We start from the raw sequence: 21,455 nt of genomic DNA, 5'->3' as shown, positions 1-21,455 counted from the left end.
ACATTGAGAGTCTTAGCTAATCACCAAATCGAGTAGTCTCTCATTGTTAATACTACTTGAACATAGTAGAATTAAGCCACACTCAGTTAAACTATTCTGTTCAACTCTGTAGGGTTTAACAGGAACTTCAAAAATATGCTTATCTTAAATTGCTTATAGTGTCGTTTTACATACAACCCTTTTCATTAGGTTTCACTAGGTGTAAATGAGAATTCACTATTAAGAATTATCACAGGGCTTCCCTGGTGGAGCAGTGGTTGAGAGTCTGCCTGCCGATGCAGGGGACGCGGGTTTGGGCCCTGGTCTGGGAGGATCCCACATGCCGCGGAGCAACTGGGCCCATGAGCCACAACTACTGAGCCTGCGCGTCTGGAGCCTCTGCTCCACAACAAGAGAGGCCGCGATAGTGAGAGGCCCGCGCACCGCGATGAAGAGTGGCCCCCGCTTGCCGCAACTAGAGAAAGCCCTCGCACAGAAACGAAGACCCAACACAGCCAAAAATAAATTAATAAATAAATAAATAAATATTTTTTTTAAAAAAAGAATTATCACACATACAGTTGCTAAATTCCCACAGCATCTTATATTTAAATACAGAAAGACTTCCAATAAGAAGCATGGGTCTGTGTCAAAAATATGAAAAATCCCCACCACATTTTGTACCTTTTTACAAATAGTGGAGATTAAACTAACCATTCAGCCAAGCTTCTCCAGCCAAACACAAGGATTAATAAGGAAATAACTGCTTGGTGTTCTTTAGTTATAAACTCGTAGGCTAGGAATAGGGTAAAAATACTCAATGTTATTATAGATTTATATGGATTTCTAAATAAATTCCTTACTTTTTTAGAAAACAAAACTGATATAAACATATCCCATGATCTTCTTAGTGAATAATTATAGATAGAGGTTTCATTAAGTATCATGTTGGTAGCTCTAAAAATAAGTGGCGTGGAATAAAGCAGAAAGAGAAAAGACACAGAGGCATGTCAGTGTGTCAAATGTCAGCATGTCAAAGGAACTGACACCCTGATGCTCACTTACATGTTTTACAAAGGAATGAATAATTTAAAATAAAATGTTTTTCTAGCAAAGAAAACAAAGAAGTCATTGTAAATCAACAATTTATATAATAATTTCATTGACTATCAACTCTTATTGTCTACTTAATTCAATTAATTAATGTCCCTGACATTCACTATATATTCTCTAGTTTTAGTTCAATGAACAAAGGATAGTATTCTTTTAGTCCATTTTCCACTTGGGTAAGGAACTCTGACATTTCTTATTGCTCATAAATCTATGAGGACTTCTTAGTATTTTAGACCATTGTATTAGAAAATTTCACCAAAAGACTCACATGTTAGATGGAATACATTTTCTAACCTAAATAAATATCACAATATTTCAATCACAGCCATACAAACACAGCAGAGAGTGGTCTTTGCATATACTTCACAACACAGCTCGGCATCATACTGGTTTTTGCACGCAAAATTAAACGTACCACCACAAACATGCATGGCACCCAAACGTTATCTCCGCAGGACCAACTGATTGCACAAAATTTACTGAGTACCTATTATCTATGAGACTATATGGCAAACACATGTTTACCAACTTTACAGAGACCTAAGACCTCCAAGGGTATCTTCTAAATTTCTCTTTTCTCTCTGAAACAAATACTCTTGCCAATAGGTTAGAGAAATGACCTTACTATAACTCTTTTCTCCCTATTTTTTTTAAAAAAGGACACTTTTTCAGTGTACATATTGAGAATGTACCAATCATTAAATTAAAATTAGGATTCCTTTTTCCACTTGCCTTACAAGCATCTGATCTGACTTGCCTCAGAATGGTAGAAAACACAGAAATACTTTAAGCTGTTACATCTTATGCTTCTCATGGTACCTTGAAGCTGGCACTGACCAAAGAACTATCAGCACATCGTAATAAACAGTGATTTTAAAAGTGCTCACTGGATGTGTACTGTAAAAATATTTCACTAAATGAGAATTCTTAAATAAAACGAAGATATGAAATGTGAGTTGGAATTAGTTTCCTTTTTCTGAAGGAAGATTCCCAAGGAATCTTCTCACAGTTAAGTTACTAGTATTTATTATTAAAATAAGTTGTGTTCCAAATGGTTTCTTCCGTTTTCTTAGTATTGGTTTGAGGGTGACGAAAATATTCATTGCCCAGGGCTTTGAAGATAATTTTTTCTGCCAACAGATTCTCTACAGATAAATCTACATTTCATTCTCAGCGTGGCTAGTTTGTTTCCATATTTTTTAAATTTCATTTAACCTACCTAGTATAGATAGGTGAATTCTTTCCTACCACTGCCACCTACATCTCACCCATATTCCTATTTGTTTATTTAGTTTCTGAAATTACTTCTTCATCCCCCTTTCTTGTCACCACCATCACCCACCACGCATGCTATGAGAGAGTTGCAAGAGCTATAATTATTGCAAACCAGAAAAGTTTCTTTGTAGGGTGTGGCAGGGGGACACCTGTGCTATTGTGAAAGCAGGTATTTCATTACAAAGTTGTGATCTGCTCTACTTTGTACCAACAGTGCAACCTCAGGGAGTAATTAATATTCCCAGCTCTTAGATGAACAAGTCCTTAAAAAAGATGGCTCTATTTTAGAATTTTATTCTAAGGGTGATATAATTTTTATTTGGATTGCAAGAGTCAAACCACAAAACTCCACAAGGTGTATGTATAATCTTTTCTATGTTTACATGAATGTATTTTAACAGCTTGACTTGAATATACCGGTACCACGGTTAATAGATTTTTTTAAATGGCATTTCACACAAAGCTTTACTGCTAGCAGACCTCAAATTATTCACCAAGTATTTTTAAGTACTTCATGGCAGAGTTTTGTAGACATAGCACAAGTCTTCCAGTCTTACTGTTAGCAGACACAAAACATAGTTGCTAAGATGCAGAGGCAGCTGGCTAAAGTTCATGTTCTCTATAGGGAATTTTACAATTTAAGAGCTTTTAATTAAATGTAATTATATACAAATCTACTCAGCAGAGAGATATTAGGATCACATTTCTTTATTAAAATAGTTTTCATCTTAATGTGCATCAAAAAATATTTTGGTTCTTTATTAAAAAAATACAATAGACAGCCATGCTGAAGTATTTAAGAAACACTTATAGAACTAAAATAGAGAAAACTGGAAGTTCTCTAAGATGTTTAAGCTTTCTGACATATACCTATGAATCTAATAACCAGACATAAGCAAATGCTTCAATTTCATTCACCTTTTGATATGTTCTTAATTAAAATAAAATGCTAACTGGCACCTTATAAAGCAAAGAAAACCACCTAATGTGCATTTCAACTAGATTGTCTCAGACATCCTAAATTCCCCATCATTTTCAAAATTTGAGGCACTAAAAATGGTGCCAACTCAGGATGTTGAAAAAAGAATTGACATTAGTGATCAAGATATAAGCATCCTCCCCAAATCTTGTCAGTTGTTTTTGCATACTTAATTACATTAATAATTGAAAAATCACGTGATATTTATATCAATACCCAATTCCTCCAGAAGTGAGAGATTACGCTAGAGGCTGGGAGATCAAGATTGGATTCTGTCGGGCTTCCCTGGTGGCGCAGTGGTTGAGAGTCCGCCTGCCGATGCATGGGACACGGGTTCGTGCCCCGGTACGGGAAGATCCCACATGCCACAGAGCGGCTGGGCCCGTGAGCCATGGTCGCTGAACCTGCGCGTCCGGAGCCTGTGCTCCGCAGCGGGAGAGGCCACAACAGTGAGAGGCCCACGTACCGCAAAAAAAAAAAAAAAAAAAAAAAAGATTGGATGCTGTGACCTTCATCTCCCTATTAGCTCTGCTAGCTGAGGTTCATTTGGTGCACCACCCAAGCATGCTATCTTACACTGACAGCTCCCTCTTGCTGAGCGAGGAGCTCCATATTTTTCAATTCATGAATTTTACACCCAGAAAGGGTAATAAACAATATAAGTGTTTCTGATGGCCTCACTTTTGAGGCAGACATGATATGGGGATGATAAATGGGAATCAACTCTTTTCCCAAATTCAGATAATCCTCTAATAATGCTGTTGTTTCAAGTGGAAAGAATGTGTTTAGATACAGTCATCTGGTCTAAGTGCGCTTAAGGAGTTATCACTGAGTGTGGGCTTTTCTTGCTTATAGAAGAGGCCCAAGGGACTTCCTAACTTCCAATTTTTAAAGAGTAAGGGTTTTCCTGGAGAGCTTAATCAAGTAATTTTGGGCCCTTCAAGCATTTTTGAACAATAAGATAAAGAGTTATATGAAAGAAAATCCAGGTTATTTTGGTTTCTAAGTGTTTCTTGGAAAGCAGAACAAATAAACAAAAACCAACCATACCGCAGTACTTTTCTTATCTTTTTCATGTTAGTTCTCTAAGGTTGTCAAAGCTTTTCATAGATAAATAGATGCTAGAGAGATAGATAATAGACAAATAATTACCAGATGTCCTAACACCAGAAAAGTACTTTGGTCAAAATCAAGGATTTAAAATTTAAGTAAAAAAACTTTGACTAAAGTAAAACAAATGCCTCTCATAAATACATACATACATACATTTATACATTTATATGTGTGTGTGTGTGTATATATATATATATATATATATATATATATATACACTTCCTTTTAAGCCCCCATATTATAGCTACTAAACTTACCAAACACCATTTTAATTACACCACCCCTTCTTCAAAAGTCATCTCTGTCACCTGACCTCTTCAATAGGGTGTTCAAACAGCTCCATCACTGTACACACATTCATCCTCTGCCTTTTTTCTCTGTTCTCATTCTCTGCACCTCTAAGTTGGATGCAGAGAATCCATGCCCCCGTCTCAAGATCCTCCTCATTCCCAACTCACGCTTCTGTTCAACAAGAACACTCCTGCCCCCAACTTGGAATCTTCATAAACCCTCCTTTGAACTTCATCCCTGCATTTATGAATAATCCAGCAGAAGCCCCTAGATATCTCTTCACTAAAACTCATCAGCCCAAATTGGCTGTATCTTTAATTTGTATGCCATAGGACTTATGTCATATTATTCTTATTTATAACTTCTCAGTTGTTACTATATACTTGTTTCACCTTCCTTACTAACTTCTATATTCCATAATTAAAGTGAAGGGATCCTTTAATATGTAATGCTCTCCTTACACTAGCCACTTAGCCCTTCTTTTGGGAATTTAGTTGGATGAATGTCTACACATTTATTTATCACCAAGAATGGAAAAGTTGGGGCTTCCCTGGTAGTGCAGTGGTTAAGAATCCGCCTGCCAATGCAGGGGACACATGTTCGAGCCCTGCTCCGGGAAGATCCCACATGCTGTGGAGCAACGAAGCCTGTGCGCCACAACTACTGAGCCTGGGCTCTAGAGCCCATGAGCCACAACTACTGAAGCCCTCGTGTCACAACTACTGAAGCCTGCACACCACAACTACTGAAGCCCATGAGACACAACTGCTGAAGCCTGCATGCCTAGAGCCCGTGCTCTGCAATGAGAAGCCTGTGCACCACAAGAAGGAGTAGCCCCTGCTCGCCGCAACTAGAGAAAGCCCGTGTGCAGCAACGAAGACCCAATGCAGCCAAAAATAAATAAATTAATTATAAAAAAAGAATGGAAAAGTTTACATTCACTACTTTGATACCTCTTTTGAAAGACTTGCCTTTTTTTTTGGACTGAAAAATTGTTGTTTTTTGGCTGCAATAATAACTCACATTCTGAGATACAACTAAAAGAGCATACAGATAACTCAAATACTAAAGATTTTTATGGTTATAAAAATCAGATAATGTAAATATGCAGGCACAGTCTCAATATTCTTTTCATCATTCTTTTTCTTTCCAAATCTAGAAGCTGTATAGGCTTATCACACTGTTTTTCTCGAATGTAAATATATAATGAACAAATTCACTTTGGCAGTATAGCCAAAAGGGTCCTTAAGCTATAAGCATATTTATTTCCTTTTAATTTCCATGTTGATAGAGAGAAGGTAATATGGGTACAGCAAAGTGAGGTATGCAGTTCCAGGTAATTCCAGATGTATTCTCCACTCTTCCCTATCACTTTTGATTCAATTACAATTATTCTGAGACTTAAAAAAACATATATTTCAATGATAGTTAATTCTACTTTCTTCCTTACTTACAGATGCCAAGGTTCATCTAACATTTGTGAGAAAGCTACACTTCTCAAAACATGATCAAAGACCACAGTTTCACTCAGGGGAGACTAAATTAAGCATATTTTTTTTCCTCCTTAAAAATGTTAAAATACAATTTAAACTTCAGAGGCTTAAAGCAGCCCCTTCCCCAGGAATGTCTATATTTCAGCCTCTGTCTGAGGTCAGAAAGCCTTTACTTTACCAGTAGAGTTCAACATTCTCTAGGCATCAAAATCACATGCATTTAACAATACAGATACCTAATATTAAAAAAAATTAAATAAAGCAAAGTTAAGAAAAGAAACAAAAAAAAAGTACAAAGACCTAAGCCTTATCACTAGAAATTCAGATTCAAATTATCTGGTGGAGGATGGGGTAGTGGATATTTTTATCTGGAGGCTCCCTGGTGATTCTGATATAGAGCCAAGGTTGAGAAGCAGTGTGAGCAATATTTATGCCCTGGGAGATTTCTTGGTGCTCCTCAAACCCCTGTACAGAATGGCATCATTGTTGGTCAGCTGGCTGGTGCCTGGTTGGTGCTACTCTGGGTCCTCCTGAGTAAAATGGATGGCTGCTCAGTGAGGGGATAAATGCCCAGAGTTTCCTGTGAGGTCAATTCTGAGACTTTGCCTGCTAAAAGGTGCCGCTTATATTAACTTACTTCATATTACCTCTATTTTTCCTTCTTTTAAAGCAACCAACTAGCCTTTATTGCATACTCTTGTTGCTTACTAATTATTTCAAGTTGCCTTCCCAACTAAGCTATGGATGACATTATTTTCTTTCCCCCAGCCACAGAGTAGCTTGATTGAATGACTTTATTTCAACAAGCCTTTAAAATATTTCCTGGAGGTGAGTGTGAAGAGATGGGCAGAGAATGTTTTATCTGCGGAGAGTAAAATGGTTCCCCTACAGAGCAGAGCAAGATAAGATCACAACATAATAAAAAATGCTAATTTTAGTATATTCCATTGTACTCTACAAAAGCATGCATTAGTATATTTTCTTTTCCCTTTCTCAACTTAGAAAAACCAAAACCTACTATGCGCAGCATACGGCCAAACAAACCAACTCACCCTGTGAGACGCCAGGAATACTGTGGTATTAAAATGAAAAGATAAAGTCACTAGAAGCCAGTCAAGGTAGTGTGTGCTGATTATATACTGGGGGCAAGCAAGTCCGGGTATAGTACTGTGACACAATACGTCAAAGTTTCATAGACACGGATGCTGAAATACAGTTAAAATTTTCCTCTCACTCCACAGATCCTTTCTTTCCAGTTTCAGATCTCCTACTTAGACTTCAAATTATTTACGGAAAAATGCTTTATATATTATCACAATAATTCTAGCAAGTATTTAGAAGGTTCACCATAATTTATTTTCCTCCCCCAAATCAAACCACTCTTTTTAAGAATAATTACAGCCTTCATGCCAACAGATCAATGTTTCCCTCCTGATCCATACTCAAAGTCTAAACACTGGCATATCTCTCTAAGGAGCACACTTTCTAATGCAATAAAATAGGTTCTCAATTGTCCACATGATGCCCTAGGTTGAAAGAATATTCTACCTTTTCTAATGTCTCAATTATGTTATTAAAAAAAAAAATCAAAGTACTTCCATACAAATGAAAAAAAATATACAAGTCTTCACTAAAACACATCCCCACGCCCTCAACCAGGGCCCCATTCTTGGAATCCTTCTATCAATAAAGCCACTTATTCACCAGCTTTTCCATTTGTACGTGACAAACTGGCCTCACTGAGGTGCAATGTTATAAATTTTGTAAACTGACAAAAATAGGTAATGCTTTTTTCAATATAAAATGTTCACTTTAACTCATTAAAATGGAACCTCACAAAGCATTTCTTTTTCTATTTCTTTTATCCCTATTGCTCCTCTCACCACACATCTCTCCCCTTGGCTACGCCCCTCCCCCTCCCCCCCCAAAGTTCTGAACACTGTCTGGGCCCGTGAATACATTTTTTATTCATTGCACAAATGAATGATCTAAGAGCTATTAAGAAAGAAGAATGTAATCCCTGTGTAGAGAACTGGGGGGTTTCCTTGACAACAACAAAAAGACAGCAGGGAATGCCCATGTTTTCTATGAATATGCAAGAAGAGGCCTGGCCCAGCACCTGGAAAAATTTGTAAAGAATTCGTAAAAAGATCTTTTCTTTGAAACAAAATTAAATTGGTAGTTATCAAAAATCACAAGCCCAATTTTCACACATGAAAAAGAGCAGAAAGCTAATGAATTCTACGTGTAGATACTATAGAATCAATACTATAACTATATTTAAATTTTAAATAAGGGCTGCAGCTGCTTCTGATTTGCACCCAAAATGGCATCATCCTAGACAAACACAATCCATAGAAGATTAAAATTTTAACAAGCTCTTGCAGTTAAGCAGATACTATAGTATAATTATATTTGGCTCCCTGGTATAAATCATCTTGAATTTTAAGATAATTCCATTTTTAACCTATTTAGTACAAAACCGTCTAAATCTTCCTACATTTAGAAGTTCAGAATGAAATAAGTGCTGAAGCTGAGAGGGAATTAATTTGTACTAAGTCATTGCCACGTGCCAGGCACTGTGCTTGGTGTTTTCAAGTCACTTAAGGAGCGTTAAATGTGCAATGTGTCTGCCACCGTGACTGGCAAGCCCTGGAAGAGATCCTTTCTCCTTTAAGCAATCTGGTGAGTTTGTAGTATTAGCATGTATTTTTAATGATATAACAACTGAGGTCTATGGAGATCAAGCAATTTACTCAAGAGCAAACAGTCACAAATAACAATGTTGACCATGAACCCAGGTCTGTTTCCAAAGGTTCTTTCCACTACATCAACTGAGTCTTCCATGTATCCCATGGAGCAAACCAACTACTTATCCATGGTCGTTCAGAATATCACAGACAGAGTGTGCTTCAGAAATCCAGTTCTAGCGTAGTACTTAGTGTACGGCAATTATCTGACTATTTGTTGAATACGTGTATATTATATATATGTTTGGATACATATATGTGTTTATATATATATAATCATCTTTTTATTTCATAATCCCTGTGGTTTGGAAAAAAGAGTATGGGTCAGAATTTAGGAAATATTATTCTTTTTATACAATAATCGCCACTACATCCATTTTACTGGCAAAAAATTCTGACAGAAAATTTGAGAAATTCCTGGGTCTGCATTGCCGAGAATCAAAGGAGAGACTGACTCTAGATTCCCCAACTTACAGCACCTGCTTCTGTAATATTAGCAATTCAAATTTCACTTGAATTAAGATATCATAAACCTATAGATCACCGTTTAGAACATGCAGCCCACTCTTTAAAAAGTAGTTTTCTGTCATTTAACTTTACAAGTGTGTAACTCTGAACCGTGATACTTCATAGGGATGTATTTTGAAAAGTTCAACGTATTTAACTTACAGAAGACACTATCTTTATCAAACAGTATCAATCATTAAAAAACAGAAAAATGTGAGAACAATCCCTCCTGAGGAAGTTGCCTGAATATCTCTGGTATCCATGAATCTGTATAGGTTTCTAGGTGAATCCTAAGAAGGCATTCATCTTCTGAAGGAGGGACGCCCACTCTGTCATCCCAGCCCTATCTGGAAAAATGCCTGATTGTACTTGGGGCTCCTTAGCCCCACTGGTGAGCCTCTGTTGGGAAGCAATTGGCTAATAACCAGTTTCTGGTAATTTATTTTTGATCTACCCCTCCAACAAGGACTAACTTATATACCTTCCTCCTCATGAACTATTCTCTGAATCCCCTGCCTTCATTGATTCCTTCTTTGCTGACCTCATCTTCCATTCACAATTAGTACCTCATACCAAGTGTGTAATTATGTGTTTCTGTACTGCAATTATATTTGATTGTGCTAATACTGGCTCCCCAAAATGCACTTAAAATCCCTGGGAGCAGGGCCTATGGTTTATGTTTATTTTGTGCCCCTTTTAATTCTGTTAAAGAACAAGGCATGTTGTAGCTTTACCTGAAGAGAACCCTTGATTGACTGCACTCTGCTGGAAGACAGTGTATGCCTTTCTCTAGAGGTCACTGCCAATAAGAACTAAGTGGTATCTGCCTTTGGTTAACGCCCTACCTCAGTAGTAGTTTTGATAATAGCAACTTATAATTGCAAATGCCATTTTCAGAAAGAATAGACATTGGTTCACGTTAGGAAGAAGACAACAAGTTCCTTTTAGCTATCTACGGAACATCTCTTTTATTAGTAAAACTCAACCTGTGAGAAATACAATTTCAATTTCTTAAATTTTTCCTTGAGATTAGTGGGTTAATAAAATATTTATAGAGCACTTAAAAATTTGAGAGTCGGGCTTCCCTGGTGGTTCAGTGGTTAAGAATCCGCCTGCCAATGCAGGGGACACGGGTTCGAGCCCTGGTCTGGGAAGATCCCACATGCTGCAGAGCAACTAAGCCCGTGCGCCACAACTACTGAGCCTGCGCTCTAGAGCTCGAGAGCCACAACTACTGAGCCTGCGAGCCACAGCTACTGAAGCCTGCGCACCTAGAGCCCGTGCTCCGCAACAAGAGAAGCCACCGCAATGAGAAGCCTGCGCACCGCAACAAAGAGTAGCCCCTGCTCGCAGCAACTAGAGAAAGCTCGGGTGCAGCAACAAAGACCCAACACAGCCAAAAATAAATTAAATAAAATAAATTTTTTTTAAAAAAAGCTTTAAAAAATTCAGACTCTATATATGTTTGCATGTGTGTCTCTATGGGACCGTAAGTGTTATACATACAAAATATTTCACTTAGAAGGACTTTGTAAAAAGGTAACTTTTGGTCTGTAGTGCAGTGTTAAGCTCATTAATAATTTAGAAACATTAAGGTCAATTCTGTTTTTCCTACTATAGAAGCGAAAGGAAGATAGACAGTCTCTTCTTTTTTCACTATTTGACTAATAGAAGAACTCAATCCTTTTCTAGACAGCCAAGAAGAAATGGGGGAAGCCATCCTAATTCCCTGCAGAAAAAAATGTGCTTCTCTGGAAGGGAGCCACAGCTGGAGCCCAGCAAAGGGAACCACTCAAATGTGCAGGCACCCGCCCCATCCATCCACTTTCAGGGAAGTGCTCCAAAATTCTGCAGGAGAGAAACAGCCCAGAATCAGAGCTACTGATTTCAGCATGCTGTTCTCTTGCCATAGCAGGTATCTGAATAGCATACACAGTGTCCCATATTAGCAGCAAACTAAATATAAACCATCTGCTTTAAAACCAATAGAATGCCAGCGAGAAGCCAGTCTTTCCAGAGTCTATGTTCTTTCAGAAATTGATGGACAGGCTGGCACCTGAGCCAATAGAGAGTCATTATTCCTGTGAGTTCATCAGGGGAGAGAATTGCCTCACTGCAAAAATGCTCCAAGGAGCGCCAAGACATAGACCAGTGCCAAAGTGTCAGACCCAGTGTGCCTCCGTTTGCCCATCTGCGATACTTTCCCTACTTGCCTCACAAATTATCTCTGAGGTTTAAACATGATAAAATATGTAAAAAGTGGTCTGAAAGTATCAAGCTCTAAGTGTGTGCTTGATGACTTTGCTCTGCACATACTTTGACATGTAATTATCTATGATTTTGATTACACATAGTTATCAATAAGATTGAAGCTAGATTTGCTTAATTTGTTTTATACGGGATCATACAGAGTTATTCAGAGGTAAAAGTTAATAAATGTGTGTCATTATAGTGATAGATGGATAATTAGGCCAATTTAGAAAATGTTTTTACTTAAAAAAATCAATTCATTCAGGAGTTAAATGTTGCTGCTTATTTTGAATTACCTACATGTTATCATTCTCTTTCTAGCTGTGTTCTGAGGTACATGTTACTTTAGAAACTGTCACTGGGGGTGAGGGAGAGGTCCAAGAAAGTGGACCTCCTGATACACCCCTCAAATACTAACCGGAACAGCCACTCTTTATCTACTCAAAATATAGAGGCCCTGAATAACATTTTATTTGAAGAAAGGAATCTGATCCTGTAATTAAAACTCTGAAAATAATTTTCCTACATAATAAATTCTATAAAAATGAAAAATGTGATTTTAAAAAATTATATGAGGCTATCTTGGGCTAATATTACCTTTTAAAAAATGATGACCGTACAATCAATGGTATAAATATTGGCGTTTACCCAGATATCCCCTGTTCTCAGAACTAACGTCCCTTATTCTTTACCCTCTCCTCAACAGCATCATATTCAGAAAATAAATCTTTATCTCTATATACATTTCTCAAGTGTACAAACAAAAATGCAGATGGGATTAATCATACGGGAATTATTTCTGAATGATGTCAGCAATAAAGTACCATAACTCTCAATAAGGAAACAGAGTAAAATGAACTCTAATTTAGAGGCCAAAATTATTCTTCTCAAAATCTCATTAATCTTTAATGTCATTTCATTAATAATTTTATCAATATTTAATATATATATACCATTTTAGTTTAATATTGGCTTAATACCTGTCTTACACTTAGATTTGGATAGATATACATTATAAAACTAGCAGAAAGGAACACCTGGCAAGAAAATAATAGCAAGCAGGCCTGAGAAATAGTATGTAGTATACACTTGTTTAAAACTTGTTTAAAAAAACTAATAAGCCACCTATTTTAAGGTTATAACCATGAACATTTGCATAATAATGTTAAATTTAATATCTGTACACTTCCACATTATTCTCTGAGTTAAAGGTACAGTATATCAGTTTTTAAAAACATTCAGAATCCTGTTACACTAACTTGTGACATTTCAGATGATTTCGAGGAGCATTCTTTAAAAAAAAGGAAAAAAAGTCCAGAATTGATAAAACTCTTCCTATGCCTTTAAACTCCATAGACTTCATATATGTTCACAAAGAAAACCTTTCAATAATTTTTCAAATGCAGGTGTGCAAATTACTCCTGAAATAGACAGGAGTCATATTTCCAGTATCCCCTGAACCACTGTTAAACCCACCCTATAGCATTTTTCAGCTCATAAAAGTTTTATGAGCTGAAAAGTTCCTTCAGATTTTGTTTAACTGCTAACTACAGTTGCTCTCTAGCAATAGCACCCTAAGTTGCTATTAAGATCCACTGGAACAATTATAACATAAACATGTCCTGCATAGCATGTTTTGTTTCATAATAGTAAAATTTTTTCTAAACAATCAAGATTTATATGAGCGGCTGAGTGCAGCAAAAAAATTATGAATGCCTTGTTTTAGTGTAGCATGCGTGGTATTTTTGCTTACTTGAATATACAGTATGTGTAGAGTTCAATTTTATGTTTATGAATAGATTTATATAAATTTGTACATGTACCAAGGATTTTCCAGTTTGGTAAAATGTGCCTTAATACATAAAAAGGTTGGTTTTCCAGGCACATATGTATTTTTCCTTATTAATGTACACCTGCCCTAAAACTCATTAATTTAACATCTGCTTTAGGGTTTGCCCTTGTCAAAATGAAAAATCCTTGAAAAATCAAATTTTTCATAGGAAACAAATGAGTATAAGTAAAGCAGTTGGATCTGAATCAACCTCATTGTCTTATCAAGACAATAAACAGTGTTTTTATTCTTAAGGAGAATGGCATGTATAAAGCACATGGAAAAGCCAGGTAGATGAGGGGGCTGGGGTGGTGGGAAAGAGAGAGAGATGGAGGGAGGGAACTAGATAGAGACATGTCCTATCCTCACCCCCAGACCCCGCGCCACTCACTGGAACCCCGTGCCGAAGGAGATAACCAAGTATTCCCTTTCCACAGTTTTCCGACCCATTGTTATAAACGCTGAACGAAAATTAGTTTGAAGGGAAATCATGGTCACACGTTTTAAAAGTGGAAGAAAGAGGAGGAAACACCTAGTTGTGTTTCCCAGACCCAGCTGAATTAAGCTGACAATTCAGATAAAAATACACGCTTTGTATAAATGGTTTCTGAGTTAGGTTACTCAGACCCTCCATTTCAAGTAAGTATTTATAAACTTAGATTTTGTTTTTCCCTGATGACTGCCAATTCTTCCACGGAGATTGACTTTCACTTTTTCCATTTTGTAATTTGATCACCCTCACCTGAACGCAGTTTCCCATTTAGAAGAGTTTTTAAATGCAGAACATTTTTTTACTATTTTCTATATCATTTGATTCAATGTAGTATCTACACTAACAAGAGAGTAATCTAAATTGGGAAAAACTTCTGTATAGTTAGTCATTCAAGTATTATTTTTTTAATTCTCAAATTAAGCGTTCATAGTAATCCCTATGCTTCTCTTCAATTCTTTCTTTTTCACAGTAATATCTTCTTGTCACTTTTCCAACCCTACTAACAGGAATCCTCATTCCCACTACTTGGCAGCTCGCCTCCTCTCTCCAACTCCAGCTCCAAGAGGCGGAAGAGGAATGTAAGAGGGAAGAAATATGTTATGGTTTCCAAGAAACAGCATTATTAGCAGGAAAATAATGCTCCAATCCTGGCCTGGTTCAACGGTATTGGGAAGTGGAGATTAACGTCAATATTCTGGGAGTGTATTCTCTCCTCTACTGTTCACTGCCCCACATGAACTTTTACACTGAGAAAGTTCTGGGTGATAGAAGCCAAGTTACCATCTAACAGCACTGGAAGCCAGCTGACTTGACATTAGAGCCACCTGTGTTCCCAACAGGTGCACCCCTGAGCAGGCTAATGAGGGTAGCATCCCTCTTAAGAAAAATGACACCTTGAGGGGTATAGCCCAACATTAAGAGAGAAAACCTGCTCAAGAACATTCTTCTAGCCTGACTTCTCAGAGCCAGGTCAAGGAAAAATGAGTATTTATTCCTTTAATCCACATATTAAAACTAAAACACAGCAACTTAACTAAAATCAATGATCTTCTAAATTAAAAAAAGACAAACAAACCTGAATAGATCTATTGTATTGCATACACTATGTATTCGCAATTCAGCTTACTGAATTTAGAAGATACCGTTGACTGACCTTTAGGAAGGAATAAGTTATATTTGATGATAAAAATTGCAAGTATTAATCAATGTAAAGAAACAGCTTTTAAGAAATTTGCCAGAGAGATACATAAAATATTTGAACAGAATAGAAGGCACTGTGAATATTCCTAGAGATAAAATAACTAAATCATAAAATAAATAAAATTACAGTCTGGTTTTTAGGGAACAGAGGTAATGCTGACATATCCACTTTCTGAAATTATATTTGACACAATAGATGACAGCATTTCCTAGAACTGAGCTAGATTGTATTTGTTCTAAATATGTAAAGCCTCATTAAAATACCCAAAGACTACAGCTTGAAAATATGTTGAACTTTCTTTAAAATAACATTTACACTACAGACCCACATTACCCACCCTAAAAGCTGTATGATAAACCTGCAAATCATGGAAGAGAAAACCCAAAACAAACCTTTAGATGTCTTTTTATCAGCCCTAGGCATATGCAATACGGTTTTAGCTGTCCACAGTGTAAGTACTGAAGGTTAATAGTTAAAGACCAATGGAATGTTAACACAGTCTAGTACTACACTTGAGTAGTAACACATGGAAAGACACTGAAATTAAAACATTTTGTTCTGCATGTTCTGAAGTGATGTAACAGTGATGATTTGGTTATATTAGATGACAAAGCAGGGCTTCTTATGACTTTTAAAATAAAATAATATCTAACATTCTTCCAATTGTTTAACATATTCTTCCAATTCTTGTACAAATACATGAAGCTAAAACAGAATTTTTTCACACTCCAGGTATCTTCTACTGGCAGCATTTGGCATGTTGATATTTTTTTTCCAAAAGTAATTTTCAAGATAAAATGCTGGTTGCCTTGACTGGTATGTCTAGAAAGCAAAGACTTACCTGTCTTGTTTTCTCTGACCTCTATAATATAAACATTTATGTCAGGGTGGAATTTTGTCCCTGCTGAGGGTTCTGGAGTGGAAAGTGCCTGTGGTCCGAAGGCTTCTTTGCCTTCCACAGTGGGTGGTCTTGTTGGCTGTGTGGCAGAAGGAGTACTTGAAGTTGTGAAATATTCTCTATCAATATCTGTTTCTGTTTCCTTGGCTACAATATCCTCAAGGGTAGTGGGAGGAACACGAGATGTTGATTCTCCAATGATTACCATGTCACTGGTTGTTTCTTCATCAGGTTCTCTGTCAATGAGAGGCGGCTTCTCAGTGGATCCTGAAGATGTGTGAAGTCTGTCTACTGAACTGAAAGCAGTAGGGATATCACTTGGAACCGTGGCTTTAACTGTTGAAAATTCTGGGAGTTCTGTGGCCTTGGGCTTTTCAAATAATCCTGAGCCTAAATCCGTATAATCTAGGGATGTTTTCTCTATTTTCTCAGTAGTGGTTTCTTCTATAAGCTGGGTAACACTGGTGCTAAAAGGTGATACAAATCCCCTTGGACTGGTACCTTCTGTTTCATATTTTTGTTCAGGCCCTGGGCTTAAAGATACCTTTGGCCCCATGCTTGGTATTAGTGTTACCACACCATCTGTTTTTGCTTTGGGCTCAGTGACAGCACCAGGTGGATAAGACATACTCTGCTCAATTTTTCCAGTTGGAGTTGTTTCTAAAACTGGGACTCCCTCAGAACCTATCACCAATCTGTCTTCAAAGCCTGTATATGCTGACCCATCGCTCTCTTGTTCATCCAAGGGTGTTGTTGTCTCCTTGGCTGTGTCAGCTGTAGAACTGGGAGCAGGAACTGGTTTCTCTGGAGTCTCTTCTTTCCATGGAAATTCTTCCTGAGTTGTTTCCTGTGCAATTTCTGTTGTTGTTCTTATAGTTTCAGGATAAATAGTAGCCTCAAAGTGAGTCTGATCAGTGACATGTATGTCTTGAGAGGGTTCACCTAGAACTTCACCTTCTGATGGAATGGAAGGTACCAACACTCCCCATTCTGTCTTGGGAATTACAGAAAGAGGAATGGTATGGGAAGTGTCTACATAAGTAGTAGGCTCCTGGGTGCTACTATAATTAAAAAATGCCGATCCTTCCACATCTGAAGTGTGTGTAAATTGGGGGACAGTAGATACAGGCTTAGAGACATCCATATCTTCTCCTTCATCCAAAGCACTTCCCTCTATGGTTGCATGAACAACTTGGCCTTCCATGCTTGTGATAGGAGAAACTCTTTCTTCAGTCGTAGAATCTCTCAAAGTTGACTTTTCTGTGATGCCAATTGACGTAGTTGGCCAAAATCTGACTGTGAATTTTTTATGGTCTGTTGTGTCTTCCTCAGTAAACTCTAATGGCTTTTGAGTACTATCTGGGATACGAGCGAACTCATCTCTTCCATCTTCAGTAAAACCTGGGATTTCTTTATCCTTTCCACTCACTCCCATAGTGGTGAGTAAGGCAGGGGGCAATTTTGGAGAGCCTGCATGTTCTGTGGACCCTAAAGGCTTTGATGCTGTATTATCTTCATCCAATGACCATTTTGATACAGTAACCACCTCCACATTTAAAGTGCTTTGAGTCAAATGCACTGTTGTAATACCCTCATCATACTTTGTGGTATCTTGATAGCCATCTGTTTCTAATCCATTTGGAGTTGTCGTAAAGTCTTTCTCCACACCTGTTGCCTCCGCCGGTGCCACACTTAGCTTTGTTGTTGTCAGGGCTGGGGAATCAAAAGATTTGGTCATTCCCACTGAATACACTGTATGATGAATTTGCTCTGAAGAAGCTGTAGGGAACTTCATTCCAGAGAAGCTTTCTTCCTCTATTTTTTCTATAAATGAATCTTCGGTGATCTTTTCCTGTATTTCATCATCTGTATAAGTAACTGTTCTCATCTCTGGTCTTAGTGTTTCTGTTCTTTCTCTTCCTGTTTGTGGAGACGGATAAATAACTGTGGATGTTCCCTCAACTAGTCTTTTATCACCAGAATAAGGAAACAATTCTACTTCAGTATGATGCTGTGATGGGAAAGGTGTGGTGGACATATACTGGTCAAGAAAATCTTCAGCTATCTTACCATTAGTTTGTTTCTCTTCCCAGTGGTCCATGGATGACCCATCACTGTTGGGCATAGTTACAGGTGAAAAAATCGTCGATGCTGAGACTGACTCCACCTCCTCTAGCTGAGTGCGGGTGGTGTCTTCTGAAGTCTTTGACACTGTAATGACCTCAGGTATTTGGCTAAAGACCGAGGTACTCTGACCAGATCTAACTGTAGATGTTCTGTTTTCACCATCATCTTCTCCCAAGGTGAACCCATAGTGGCTTGTGGTCACTGATTCAGAGACTGTGCTTACTGCTTTCTTTTTAGTTTTGGATTCCGGGGTCATTGTTGTAGATACAAATGGCGTTTCAGGTACAGTGAATTCCTTGGAAGGAATGTGCTTTGAGATTTCCATTGATGTTACCAAGGGACCCACTTCTATTTGTTCAATTTGTGTAACTGATTCTCGCATTTGTATATCTTCCTTGACACCATCCCATGAATCAGTAGCATGACGGAAGATGACAGTTGTACTTTGGGGCACTTCCTCCTTAATTTCAGATATGTCTAGCTTTCCAAGAGGTCCTGAAGCAGAAGGTGAGTAATAGTCCATATCCCAAGTCTTCTTAGTACTCTCATCAGGCGCGGGTGATTCTGTGGCTATTCTGTGTGTGATAGTTAGAGGTTGAACTGTGGCTTTCTGTTCAAAATTGGCTATATGTCCCACAGGAGGGAACTTTGTTGTAATGACAGGTAATTCAGTGATTAAAGGGACGATTGGTGTAGTTCTGTCGGGTCCCATTTGTAGTTCTTCCGATAAAGTGGGTGAGGCAGTTTCTGCAAGCATATTCAGTTCGGTGGTTGTAGCCTCTGATATATTCTGTTTAGCTAGAAAAATAATTTCAAAGAGTTGATTAGACAAGTCACTAATAAAAAGTTGTACGTCCAGTGTGTTTGTTAAGTGCTGTTGTGTACTTTGGGGCAACCCCAAAGTGTTTTCTGATGGAGAGAAGTCTAAGAACTATACTTAAATTAATCCGAAGACAGACAATTGAATATTTAATCATCACAAATTGATCACTTGTTTTATATTGAAAGGGTTAACACTGGTTTTACCCATAGGTATGAATGACTGTTCTTGGCTAAGGGAAGTGAATACTATGTAGTTTTAAGATAAGGAGAAGTTAAACATAAATAAATAAATAAATGCAGAGTTTGGAAACAGTAGGTATGTTATTTATCAGAAACTACAGCACCAACTTGAAGTCTAGTAGGAGAACTTAGTGCTACTATTCTGGAGGCTTCTGTCTCTAGCTACATAATGTCTCTGGGGAGAGGGAGTGCCTCAGATTGCGAAACAACAAAAAAGCCACATCAAATGTACCCGAGTTACATATCAATGATTACATTGTCCATAATGCGGAGGCTTTCATAAAAACAGGATATTAACACCACTATTCACTTGATCCCCGGTGTTGGACATTTGTCTTCATATTCCTTTCAAATCTGCAGAGTAGCCTTGTTTATAATAAATAATAAAATGCCTCTGGCCGAGGCTGCTTGGCATTTGTTGTAGTTCTACATCTTGCTCTATGTTCTACACATTATGTTTGTAACTCTTAAGGGTCTTGGTTCCAGCCTTACTTTTAGCAGGAAATGCAAACATAGAACAGGAAGTAAAGTACCCACATGATATATTTTAGCTCTGTAATTACAAATCACTGGAAACAACCCTGAGCATCAGAAAGAATGGGCTCAGGCAATATAAAGTAACATGTCATCATAAAATGCTACATTATAATGCCTCCAGATTTACAGAGAATGGCCTGGCCTGTTTAAAGAAATTTAAGTTGTGTATAAAAGTGACAGTGTTGTAGATAAGATTCCATCTCAACATAAAGAAAATGCAGCGGCTTAGCACATAAAGATTTTGTTATTCTTTTTTTTAAATTCAGATTTTCAAAAATCAAAAACTGATTGCCACTAGACTCAGAAGGAACTGATCTGAGGAAATCTGTAGTCATCGTTTTGCTACATCCTGTATGATTTAAAACTAGTTGTATGGGTAATGTCTGTTCCCCTGATAAAAGTTGTAATATCTGTAGTATCTGTAATATCTTGTGGCGTACTCTTAATAATCCCCAAACCAGAGTCCTTGGAAAACAAAACTGGATACTTTTGAGCTCCAGCTACTCCATCAAAACTTAATGATATCAGGGCACTGAAACTGTTCTGTATGATACTAGAATGGCAAATACATGTCATTATATATTTGTCCAAACTCAGAACGTACAACACAAAGAGTGAACCCTAGTGTAAACTATGGACTTCGAGTGATTATGTTGTGTCCATGTGGGTTCCTCAGTTGTAACAAACATACCACTCTGATGGAGGATGTTGATAATGGGGGTGGATGTGCATGAATGGGGGCAGGGAATATATGGGAAATCTCTGCATCTTCCACTCAACTTCACTGTGAACCTAAAACTGCTCTAATAAATAAAGTCTATTTTAAAAATTTAATGATAAAATGATGTGATTTTGTTGTAAATCAGACTTGAGCTGTAACAGATTCCTTATTTTTTGTCTGGTATGAGCTGTTATTAGCTGTTGTCATTTCCCAGACCATTTTAAAGGCCAGATTCATCAGTTTTATAACAAAAACTTGGGGGCCATTTCATTATGATGTAGTTAAAAATTCTTTAGTCTGCCACTTTTTATCCCTTTGTATTAAAACAAAACTAAACAACAGAACAAAAAAGAATCGCATCTTCAAAAACATGTTAAATAACTGTTTTTTTTCCTTTTTTTAAAGAAAGCTTTTTCTGCATTCATTTCCTGGAAGAAGCTTTTGTTATTTTGATTGACATGAACAACTTAAGGAACCTAAGTGAGGTTGACTATTTTTCTTTTCATTCAATTCTCTATCCTCTGAAATTCCATAACTGTTACCTCATTTAACTGCCAAATATCATGTTTGTTTTATAACTGCATTCTTTGGGGAAACAGTAAAATGTACATATAGAGAAAGTTCCCATGGAAACATAATATAAACACTTAGCACACTGCACATTAGAGAAAATTTAATCATATTATTATTAACAACAACAAAAAAGCTAATTTTGCTTTTTCCCTCTGAGTAGTTCCATAGCTGATGAAATTCACTTAAAAGGAGGTGATAACTGCAATAGGGCCAAAAGAGGGCCTGTGAATCAGGTCTTCCTATGCTCCAACCCAAGTTCTAC

General features: G+C 37.3%; 1 protein-coding gene across 3 annotated transcripts in view; it reads right to left on the bottom strand.

Moving 5' to 3' along the window:
* Positions 1-21,455, bottom strand: part of VCAN (versican) — a 114,020-nt gene that overhangs the window by 46,192 nt on the left and 46,373 nt on the right. For 2 of the 3 annotated variants that reach the window (XM_030847128.2, XM_060295975.1), the window contains exon 7: positions 16,117-19,098. The exons of the other annotated variant lie outside the window; for it this stretch is intronic. In XM_030847128.2, coding sequence (XP_030702988.2) covers positions 16,117-19,098 — 2,982 coding nt within the window. The remainder of the gene's footprint in view (positions 1-16,116; positions 19,099-21,455) is intronic. 3 annotated transcript variants of the gene reach the window in all.

The sequence above is a fragment of the Globicephala melas genome, chromosome 3 (assembly GCF_963455315.2).
Source record: "Globicephala melas chromosome 3, mGloMel1.2, whole genome shotgun sequence".
Lineage (NCBI taxonomy): Eukaryota > Metazoa > Chordata > Mammalia > Artiodactyla > Delphinidae > Globicephala > Globicephala melas.
Note: the sequence above shows the minus strand (reverse complement) of the source record. Positions and strands in the feature narration are given on the sequence as shown.